Source organism: Galeopterus variegatus, unplaced genomic scaffold (assembly GCF_000696425.1).
Source record: "Galeopterus variegatus unplaced genomic scaffold, G_variegatus-3.0.2 Scaffold6816, whole genome shotgun sequence".
NCBI lineage: Eukaryota > Metazoa > Chordata > Mammalia > Dermoptera > Cynocephalidae > Galeopterus > Galeopterus variegatus.
Genome location: NW_007732927.1, coordinates 60,670 through 72,572, shown reverse-complemented (window position 1 = coordinate 72,572; position 11,903 = coordinate 60,670). Strand labels below are relative to the sequence as shown.

General features: G+C 34.4%; 1 protein-coding gene across 1 annotated transcript in view; it reads left to right on the top strand.

Moving 5' to 3' along the window:
* Positions 1 to 11,903, top strand: part of GRIA2 (glutamate receptor, ionotropic, AMPA 2) — a 78,176-nt gene that overhangs the window by 41,187 nt on the left and 25,086 nt on the right. The window contains exons 6-10 of the mRNA XM_008591302.1: positions 2,344 to 2,511; positions 2,767 to 2,871; positions 3,573 to 3,683; positions 5,198 to 5,404; positions 5,893 to 6,291. Coding sequence (XP_008589524.1) covers positions 2,344 to 2,511; positions 2,767 to 2,871; positions 3,573 to 3,683; positions 5,198 to 5,404; positions 5,893 to 6,291 — 990 coding nt within the window. The remainder of the gene's footprint in view (positions 1 to 2,343; positions 2,512 to 2,766; positions 2,872 to 3,572; positions 3,684 to 5,197; positions 5,405 to 5,892; positions 6,292 to 11,903) is intronic.

Below are 11,903 nucleotides of genomic sequence, written 5' to 3'. Positions count from 1 at the left end.
TTTGAGGTATCTGTAGGAAATAAGTGCAACCATTCAGGAGATGTCTAGATATGTGGAGAAATACTCACACATAGGCCTGCAATGACATTGCAGCACATGAGAAGAAATTTTAGAAAGAAAATTTCGAGATAAATATGAATGTCTGATTAGAGTTGCAGCAATAAATCACAGTGAACATAGCCTCACACTCATTTTCTCTTTTTCTTCTTTCTTTCTCCCAGCTTTCCCATCAAATATGACCCATTTATATGATAAAATGAAAGCAATTTAAACTAATCCATGCAAAGTTTAAGTGAAAGATAACCTCACCCTTCCATTTTTAGCATGAAAAAATGAGGCTAGAAGAATTTCAGCCGGCATGGAGGGGAAAATCACACCACCAACTATTTTCTCATTTGCCTTATTATAAAATATTTCATATTAAAAGAAAGAAACAAGACAGATATCTGCCCACCCACAGGACCAACTCCTAACACTGCAGTAGAATGTATTGCAATAATCTGTTTACATATCTTTCCACTAGATTGGGAGAGAATGTGAGTCCCATAAACACAGGGTCCGTGACAAGATCTCTGACCAGCCTCCATCCTTCCCTCCCTTCCTTCCTTTTTATTAAGTCTCTCAAGTGTGCCCAGCCCTGCCCTGGGCTCTGAGAATTCAGTGGTGACAGACAAGTTTTCTAATTCCACAGAGCAAATATTCTAGTGGGGAAGAGAGATGAAGTAGGCAAATAAAGAATATACAAATAAGATGGTAAGATACTGGTAGAGACCATGAAGGACATAGAGCAAGCATCACTGAGGAATTAAGGGATCAACTGAGATCACATAGACAGAGCAAGAAGGGTTGATGTGGAAGGACAAACTTACAAAATTCTTCTCAAAGAATTTTCCTTTGAAGGAAACAGAAAAAAGGGGTGGAAGCTGGAAGGAGATATGGATAAGAATCAATTTCTCTCTCTCTCATCTATTTCTTTCTTTATTTGTGCTAGGAGATGTTAGAGCAGTTGTGTTGCTAATAGAGAAGATCCAGGGGACAGAGAAAAAGGCTGATGCAGGATATTGAGGATGTAATTGCAGAGACAATGTCCTTAAGAAGATTAGAGATATAAGATCGATGCAGTGTTGGAGAGGTTGTCCTGAAGTGGGAGTATGGCCACCTCATGCACTGTCATCTCAGGCAGGAAAAAGAGTAAGGAGAGTTTCATAGTTTTTTGATTGAAAGATAAGGGGATTCTACATGAGAGCTTCTCTTTTCTTCAAAACATGTAAAACAAGGTTTTCAGCTGGAATTTAGAGAAAGAGAAGTATGTAGGGTGTGGATATTTAGAGAAGATAAAAGAATATATGAAATAGTCACTTATGAGAGTGGAAGAACAAAGCTACTAAGAAATGAAGGAGGATTATTTGGGAATACTAAGTGCCATTTTGGATTTGGGGTCAAGAATTTAGAGTGTCACAAAATCGGTATCGTATTCCTTTATTTTTCCAGCTCCATTGTAATTTTTGTACTTAAAGATTGAAAAGTATTCAGTGATAGAAATTTCTTCAGCATTCAGTAAAGCTTTAATGTGAAATTGTAATTTATTATTAACGGAGGCATCATACATCTGACAGACGGCCGTATATATACATGTATGTAATACTACTTATCCAGCCATTGAGCATGCTTGGTTCACCTGTAGTACTTGTCTGCTTGGCCCCACTCCTGTAATAATTTTGTTGTTGTGCCAGGATCTGAATACCATAAGTTTGTAGCCAATGTTATTACAGACTGTTGAAGCATGAAGGGGGCATAGAAATCATGACGTTTGGTGATTCTTCTACTCAATTTACAGAATCACTTAAATAAACACTCCTGAGACCACTTCACGTCTATATGAGCATCAATAGGGTTGAATTAGAGACTAAGGATCATGAAACTAATGAGAATTCTTTGCACATTAACAAATGAATTCCTCATTACACAGTGAAGAAATATTTATTTGATAATTTCCTAATTTTGCATATCACCATAGCAGGCCATAAAGTAATGTCTAATGAGAAACTGGTTAGGAAAAAAAAAAAAAAAGAAACATTGATACAACTACTACAAAAAGGACTCATCTGAAATAGTTGAGATATTAACGTAAAGAAAACGTTTAGAGTCAAGAATACATTCCATTGGCCCAATATTCTGTGCTGCTTTTCTTCAATTTTTAGGTTTCTAGATGCAGAAATTATGATTGAATTCTTGGACTTTTATATGGTATTATATGGTGGGCAACTGCAGTTCTGCTTGCCACTGTGCAGTGAGTTTCGAAACTTTCTCTCATTCTCATGAAATGTGTGTGGTCCTTTTCAGTATACTTCTGCTCTGACCTATGACGCTGTTCAAGTGATGACTGAAGCCTTCCGCAACCTACGAAAGCAGAGAATTGAAATATCCCGAAGGGGGAATGCAGGAGACTGTCTGGCAAACCCAGCAGTCCCTTGGGGACAAGGTGTAGAAATAGAAAGGGCCCTCAAACAGGTCAGTCACTCAGAATGATTGCTAATGTAACGTGGCCGTTAAGTTTTTTCCTGCTGAATTAGTCATCCTTATTTTATTCCTTATGTTTAACATACAGGTAATATTATTTTCTAACAATACAAAGGTAGATCAAAGAGTGAAATAAACCTTATAAATGCAGTTTTCTTGATTTGAGTCCAGTAAGAGTAATCTGTAAAGTTTGTATCTTTGGTTGAAGTAAATTTATAATTCTGCTTTTTCCCATTTCCTCTTTAGGTTCAGGTAGAAGGTCTCTCAGGAAATATAAAGTTTGACCAGAATGGAAAAAGAATAAACTATACGATTAATATCATGGAGCTCAAAACAAATGGGCCCCGGAAGGTAAATCCTTAGTTGTTTAAAGGCATTTCTCTCTGTGTGGGGAGGTGGGTTAGTAACTTATCATCTCACTCTTTCAAAGAGTTCTGGAGATGTGTATTTACATAGACAGAGTTTAAAAACTTCCAGAAACAGATTTATTTTGAATTTTTTTCCTAAATCAAATCTATTCATTTCTGGCAAATAACATTGAATTCTAATATTAAAAATAGCTGTAAGTAGGACTGTTCTACTTTGTTTTTTATACGAAAGTAGAAAAAGTCTTCAATGAAAAGAGAAAAAAATATTGTTAAAGGTTTATGGTTCAGAAGAGAAAAATAGCTGGTGAAAATATGCACCCAACTATTCAATTCAACATTTGCTTTTTAACTGTTATGGTTAAAATGCCATTGCTTGGATTTTATTTATATTTCTATCTGTTTACTCCCAAGCAATTACTCTTAGAGAATATGAAAAGTGAACATTAGACAAGCCATGTTTAAGAATTCCATGTGGTTTTTTTTTAGTTTCCTTCTATTCCTAGTCAACTCATATATATACATTATATATGCATATGTATGTAAGTATGTATGTATATGACACATCTCTGGTTAGAAGAAGCCCAAATTAATGTGGGTGTAATTTCGGATTCAGACATGGATTTGAAAATAATTAAACAGTTTGCTAATAGAAAGATCATTTATCCATATGCCTGCCTTTTTCAGATTGGATACTGGAGTGAAGTGGACAAAATGGTTGTTACCCTTACTGAGCTCCCTTCTGGCAATGATACCTCTGGGCTTGAAAATAAGACTGTTGTTGTCACCACAATTTTGGTAATTAACTACATATGCCTCTGTTCTACTTTATTTTTTATTATGAAAAAATATCTGCCAAAGAAAGTTGCTGTTCATATTTTAGGACAATACTGTGCAGCTTTTGCAATGTTTTAATCATGTATTGCATATTTAACCTGTTAAAGATAATGCATACGATCTAGCAAAAGCATTCAAAATGTTCCCTATCCTTTTCAAGACTGAAATTTAGCTCGACAGAAAATTCATACCATGGTGCATGCACAGCTGAACAATTGGGGGAAGTCTTGAAGAGTGTTCCTCACATTTCCTCAAGCACTTCACCTTCCCATTTCCACCCAATTCTGGGTAAAATTTATCTTCCTGTTTGTTACATGGTATCATAATGTTCTCAATTTATCTTCCTTGATAATAAAAAATGAACTCATTAAAGACTAGGACGATTTCCCTTCTTTTTACTTCAAGTTTCAACACAGTGATTAGGACAGATCTAGTGCAAAATGAATGTGTATTGAATGAATGAGGAACAATTGAACTGGATCATAAACATCTAGGCTTTGGACAGATGAAAAACAGATGTGGATCATCATGACAAGCTGCTGGTGAAATGAAATGGAGAAAAGGGGGCTTATTATAGGACATGACTTTGTATCAGATTTTGTTTGTTTTATCTAGCAGTGAGGTTGTAAGCTTATGGGATTAGTAATCCTAACAATATTGATATGCAAATATAAATAGGCAAATAAGAGATTTGGATAAAAACATCAGGAGACACTTGGAAATCTAATAATTGCAAGTTAGACATTTGAGGATTTTTGCTTTCATCATGCCATTGAGAAGAATTATCTCACTGAGAGCCCAAATACTCTTTGTGCCAATTTCCAGTGGAGAGTATTGGACTGTCTTGAATCTTTCTTTCATGCTTCCTCTTTCTTATGATTACGAAGGTAAGCTACTCTCTAGCTATCCTTGTAGCATCAATCTAGGATATTATAACTCACAGATGAAGTGAGATCTGAAGCCCATGGGAGAAGAATCAGTACATCACCATGGCAACTGTCCTTTCATTGTGTATCTCTGTGTATCACTGGCCATGAACCTGATTTCTGCATGAACCTTATTCTAGGAGAAGCAGTGACACAAATTTTGACTGAGTGCCGGTTATTGTGATTAGTGTAACCTTAATCTAGAATAAGTGTGTGATGAATCCAGAGTTGAATAAAGTAGATGTTGAACAGCATTCTTCTATTCTAAGCCCTTGGAAATACAAATGACAAGGGGGAAATAACAGTTTGTGATTTTGAGTATCTTGTTCACTCTGCTATACAAGCCATCTCAATGAAATATAATGATACAATTTTAGTACCTATTTTTGCAGAAAAATCATGCTTAAATTTTTCCTCTAATATTACTCACCATTGACATTCTGCATTTCTCTGGCAAACAGATCATGATTGAATAGAAGATTTAATTTAATGAGAGTACATAATTAACACAGGTATTTTAATCTGCTAAAGCACAGTCTTTCTGTATAGGAATCTCCATATGTTATGATGAAGAAAAATCATGAAATGCTTGAAGGCAATGAGCGCTATGAGGGCTACTGTGTTGACCTGGCTGCAGAAATCGCCAAACATTGTGGGTTCAAGTACAAGTTGACAATCGTTGGGGATGGCAAGTATGGGGCCAGGGATGCAGACACGAAAATTTGGAATGGGATGGTTGGAGAACTTGTATATGGGGTAAGTAAAGCTCTTCTCATAGATAAAGCCATTTAATTTGAACTGTTTTTGACAGAATGCCTCCCCTCTCTGCAAAGTATCTGTGTCTGAGGTTGTTGGTTTCCCACATTCCTCTAGGAATACTATCTTATTTCCTTGAGAACATTTGAAAGATTGAGGCTGAAGCTAGAAGTAAACATGTCAATTAACCAAAACGAGCATTTCATCTGTCTGAAGCAAATGGGCCATATGTATTGTCCAAAGGCTGCAAAGGCATAAATGCAGTGTAGATGTGAAATTATCATAGTTAAGCCAGATGGGTATATTGTAGATTCGTAAAAAGGAGGGATATTTGGGGAACAAATTGCTTTTTACTGGGATTCTATCAAATAAATAATTATTGCCATTTCTCTGATTTCCTTTTCTTCCCCTTTGACCCAATGATGCAACCATGATTCCTTTCTGACCATGACTCCAGGTACTATTACTTTCCTTTGTTTCCCTTACAGAAAGCTGATATTGCAATTGCTCCATTAACTATTACCCTTGTGAGAGAAGAGGTGATTGACTTCTCAAAGCCCTTTATGAGCCTCGGGATATCTATCATGATCAAGAAGCCTCAGAAGTCCAAACCAGGAGTGTTTTCATTTCTTGATCCTTTAGCCTATGAGATCTGGATGTGCATTGTTTTTGCCTACATTGGGGTCAGTGTAGTTTTATTCCTGGTCAGCAGATTTAGCCCCTACGAGTGGCACACTGAGGAGTTTGAAGATGGAAGAGAAACACAAAGTAGTGAATCAACTAATGAATTTGGGATTTTTAATAGTCTCTGGTTTTCCTTGGGTGCCTTTATGCAGCAAGGATGCGATATTTCGCCAAGGTTGGTGACTCACCTACTTCAACTTTGTGCATTTTAGGTCTCAAGTGGATATTCATGGTGTATATGAATTCACTCTAAAGAAGTAACCAGCTGCCGATTACCTGTCCGAGCAGTTTAAGACTCTTAAAGGACATAGTCTTAACCATCGGCATAAGCCTGTGAAATATTTGAACAATGTTCTTTGAATGTTGATCATATATTTCCCTGGTGAAATTATACACACCATGGAGAGGCTATAAAATGCATAAGGTTCCTATCATTCCATGCCTTCTTGGAGGGGTACCGTGTTTTTGCTGCATATTCTCATTTTACAGTCATCTGTGTGTTGATCCACAGACCTGTATATGGGAAAATGGGCAACATTATTCAACTACAAAAGCAGCAACTTGTTAGACAAAGCATCATTGGCACACATCCCATCTGATATGTCATTATTCAACTACAAAAGCAGCAACTTGTTAGACAAAGCATCATTGGCACACATCCCATCTCTTATTTTCCCTTCATTAGCTCATGGAAATGATATGATCATTGGCACACATCCCATCTGATATGTGAGAGATACTTCAAAATTTACTGTTTTTCAAGGCTCGATTGCTAGTTTGAAAAGAATGTGTGACAATGTATTGTCCAAGTATCTAGAAATACATGGAGGAGGCTGACTCATTACAAAAGCCTGTGCCATATTAAATGGTAATATATACACATCATGGAATAAACTCACATATCTCTATTCTCATTAGGTTATGTTAAGCCCTGCACTAGAAAGCCTAATTATCATAAATCTGTCACAAAGCACCTATTGCTTTTATGTTACATACATGAATAAGAATGATAGGGATGTTTAGTTCTCAGGAGGAATAAATCACACTTTTTCCAGTGTGATTACTTCAACATTTAAAGCCAAAATGATTATCAGTCTACTGGCACATTTTCATTTGGGCTCTATTATTCTCCTTTGATTCTCTGGGATATCTTAATAACCAGTGAATAAGATGCCTTTTCCGATACTATTTCATTATGTTGTTAGTTTTTGAGTACTTTGGTAAATGACAAGTGATTAATTTCAAAAAACTATATGAAAGCCTTAAATATTGATCTATTTTGCAATCATTTTACTATTTGCTACCCAGTGAGGTAAAGGAAGTACAACATAAAGGCAGAAATGATCAATGGTTTACTACTCTGATATAGGTAGTTATTTTTAAAAATCACATATTTATGAGTGGTATGGATCCAAAATATCTTAGTTCCATCAGTTTCCCTGTGGCTTCTCTGTGGGACTTCACTGAATTAGAAATGTGCCAATATTATTTGTATGGTGTGGCTTATGTGTGTGAGTGTATGAATATATATTTAACCTCTGACAAAATGTATAAGATTCATTGTTTTATCTCTGTCATTAGTTTATCTGATTTAAGTGAAAGACATGAAGAGAAGCTTCTAATAATGAGGGGGAGAAAACCCACCAAATTGGGTTCTCAGGGAACATTCTGATCTTTAAAATAATAAATATATAGTTCACCTTTAGTGAAGGCTACTAAAGTATAGTGTTACCTTAGTTCTAAGATATAAGGCAGTTTTCCTGGAGTGACATACCCTTTGCTCTGCTTTTTGGATAAAGTTGGGAGAAGTGTGTGGGGGTTCATTATGAAGTAGGACATATTGGCTAAGTTCTGGTAGATGAAAGGCAGAAATGATCAATGGTTTACTACTCTGATATAGGTAGTTATTTTTAAAAATCACATTTTTATGAGTGGTATGGATCCAAAATATCTTAGTTCCATCAGTTTCCATGTGGCTTCTCTGTGGGACTTCACTGAATTAGAAATGTGCCATTATTATTTGTATGGTGTGGCTTATGTGTGTGAGTGTATGAATATATATTTAACCTCTGACAAAATGTATAAGATTCATTGTTTTATCTCTGTAATTAGTTTATCTGATTTAAGTGAAAGACATGAAGAGAAGCCTCTAATAATGAGGGGGAGAAAACCCACCAAATTGGGTTCTCAGGGAACATTCTGATCTTTAAAATAATAAACATATAGTTCACCTTTAGTGAAGGCTACTAAAGTATAGTGTTACCTTAGTTCTAAGATATAAGGCAGTTTTCCTGGAGTGACATACCCTTTGCTCTGCCTTTTGGATAAAGTTGGGAGAAGTGTGTGGGGGTTCACTATGAAGTAGGACATATTGGCTAAGTTCTGGTAGATGACCCTCAGGCCCTTCTCCCATGCATCATAGCACTGTAGGTAGTTGTTTTGGTCTCCAGTGCCTGATAAGTTGTGTGTAACCTCTTTGTACTTAGGGGCTGGAGCACAAGGTACACTGAACAATCTGTTATCTCAAGGTCTACCACAACATATGGATGACTTCTCATTTTCACCAAGTATCTTCCATAATATGATATATTTTTTTCTGGGGTTTTGATTTCACTCATGAATCATGACACTCTAATTTCACATGTAGTAACTTTTATTTCCCGGTAAGATAAACAAAATTTAAATAGCGTATTTTTTTTCTTGTTATTCATTGATAGTTTTTTGCCTTAGAATATAAGCAAAATTTGAGGTACACATGTTTTGCTTTATGTTATTTATATGTGCATTTAAAAATTGAACATAATACATAGAATTGGCAAAGTAATGATTTTTTAATGAATCATTAAAATTCTATTATTTTTTAGAATGAAATAATGGTGTAGTTCAGAAGAAGGGCAGAGCAGATTATTATCTTAAAAAAAGCATGAAATGCACAGATCAATTTAGAAATGTTCATTAAATATTTAAAAAATATTTATCATCCCTTTCCAAGTAAAGTATGATATGAAACTGTATTATTAATGTTGATAGAACACATTTAAATTGTAATCTAGAATGATTTATTGGACTAACTGACTTGGTCATTTCCCTGAAATTAAGTTTGGAATAATTTAACTATAAGATATAGTTTTGTGAAGAACAAAACCACAGAAATCATGACAGCAAGATGTGATAAAGATTATTTTTTATTATTCTTCCTGCCTCTGTTTTTTCTTCCCCCACTATCTCTAAAGGATTCAAATGAATATAAAAATGCACATCATTTTAAAAATAATTACTTAGTAGTGTTTAAAAATAAGTTATAGTGTATGTACATTTATTTGCTCTTTTGGTGCATATGCTGAGAGGTGAAAGTGTTGTTTTTAATTATTGAAGTCATTTTTGTTTGTCACTACAAAATAAAATTGAACTTGCTCCTCTGCATAAAATTTCTCAGGATCTATTTTAGTAGCTCTAATCGATACTTTAAAAAACATTTAAAAGTAAATAATAAGTTGCTTAAGTATTTTTCATTTTTGAATGATTTATAAGCCCAATAAATTTTTTGAGATATCACAGACATTTTAAATCAATTGACATATTTAATCTCATTAAATCTGATTTTTGCACTGGTATATGAGATAGCTTATGTCTTTAACTTATAACAACTGAAGCAGACTAACCTTGTAAAAATGAATCTTAAAGATATTGTAAACTAACATGCAGTGCATACAGTCAAAAACAATTATTATATAATCAGCTTTTGTTGTAAGGGATTTAAGTAATCAGGTACTGAATCTGTCCTCTTAAATACAGGGTATATGTCAGACATTTATACATCCCAATGTTTGAGGATAAATAATGAACATTTTGAGCATGACTGTATCTGTATAAGGGGCTTTCCAAATGTAAAATATATTTAATATTCTTTTCAGAGTATAAGTAATATGTGTTTAACTTTTTCCATCCTTTCATATTTATTTAATTCTTTGCATCTTCTAGAGACTTTATGATAAAGGCTCTTAATTATATTTTTTGTTTTTCAGTGCTATCTCTCTCTTTTATTTTAACAACAGGTGTTTTTATCTAAAGAAAATCTTTCCTTTTAAATTAGCTTCCCTCCATTTTTTGTTTGTTTGTTTGGTTGGTTTATTTTACAAATATTACTCAATTTGACCTAGTATCTGTTTTATCAAAAGGTACATTCCTTACTGTGTTATCAGGAACCTTAGGCCATAAGTTGCCAAATTTTTATGATTTTTATTTTTAGAAATATTACCTTTTCATCCTAGTGAGTCTAATTGTTAGACATAGAGTTATCGATAACAAAGAAAATCATCATTTTGTTGATTTATAAAAAAAGACTAACAAAGGCCTTCAACTTTCTAACTTTTCAAACAGGTAGCATAGTTATAATGTGTCTAATATGTGTAGGTTAATTTTTTCTTTTAATTTGTGACCTTTTACGCTCTGTTTATAGGAGAAGCCCAAGGGCCTGATGTTGGCATAATTTTCTTTCATTTTACTCTTTCTCTATGGATGACCTCATTCTATTAAAATGTTTAAATACAGCTGATTCACTTAGATCATAGGACAATACATGTGACATATGGTGATCTCTGATAATCCACAAATATCTCTGAACGTATCTGAATTTGAGTGAGATCTGTGCCAATTTTTTCCAGAATTAGAATTAAGACCTCCAACAATATGTTGAAGCAATAATTTATAGTTTGAGGACTGTCTCATACTACATTGCCTTTGGTTTCTTTTCTAAATAACTTTGTTTTGGGTTGAGGATATGATGGGAGAAAAGCTGCTGGGGACAGAACCACAGCTAATAATGGTAACTTGGACATGTGTGGGGAATGCAAGACTTTGATGATTTCATTAGGTCCTCATTTAAGTGCAGAAGTGTAGTCTATCTATCAGTAGCTTTTTTGACTTTAATGCAGATCTAAGTATAAATGTTATAATACAGATTTTGTACTAATGACACTTAATTATCACTTCTGGCCATATATGCAATATGTGTATGAATACTGTTGATATAATAACATAGTGCTCTAGCTTCATCATAACAATGGATTTATTTAAACAAATTAAAATGCTGCATTTTTCCTAATTAGAAGTGTATTTTGAAGTATTTTTATAATTAGTACATAATGTTGCTTGTTTTTATATTATTTGGGAAAATAAGATACTCCCTTTTGAAGTAAATGAAATTTATAAATGATGCAGGAACCTGTTATAACGTGGTTTTTTTTTTTTTTTTTTTTTTTGCCCTTTTTGAGAACGGCCGCACCGCGCTCAGCCAGTGAGCACTGTGAGTGCACCGGTCATCCCTATATAGGATCCGAANCTGCTGCGCTCCCAGCGCCGCACTCTCCCGAGTGCACCACGGGCTCGGCCCATAACGTGGTTTAAAATTGATTAAAATCAACACAACGGTAAAGGAAAGCTACCATAAAGCACACATCACCAAAGAGAATAGGAGCTTGTCATATTAATTACTTCATTGAAATATATGACTGTGTCTATTTGGGAAATTATGTATGCAAAAGGTTTGTTTCTTCAAGTTGGATTAAATAAAAAAAAGTATTGTTAGTTCATGAATAATTTTACACAATTTGGCTAACTGTATTTTTTACTTGATAATTGGGTGTCATGATAACAGTGAGAAAAATTTTAGTTATGCTTTTTAACCCCCAAAATGTTTTCTAGGATACTGTGGCTTGTCACCTGTATCCATCAAGTTTCATACTTTTTTACATTGAGTTTTTTGCGTTAGTATAGGGAAACTGAGTAATAGATTTCCTTTGAACAAAGTATTTCT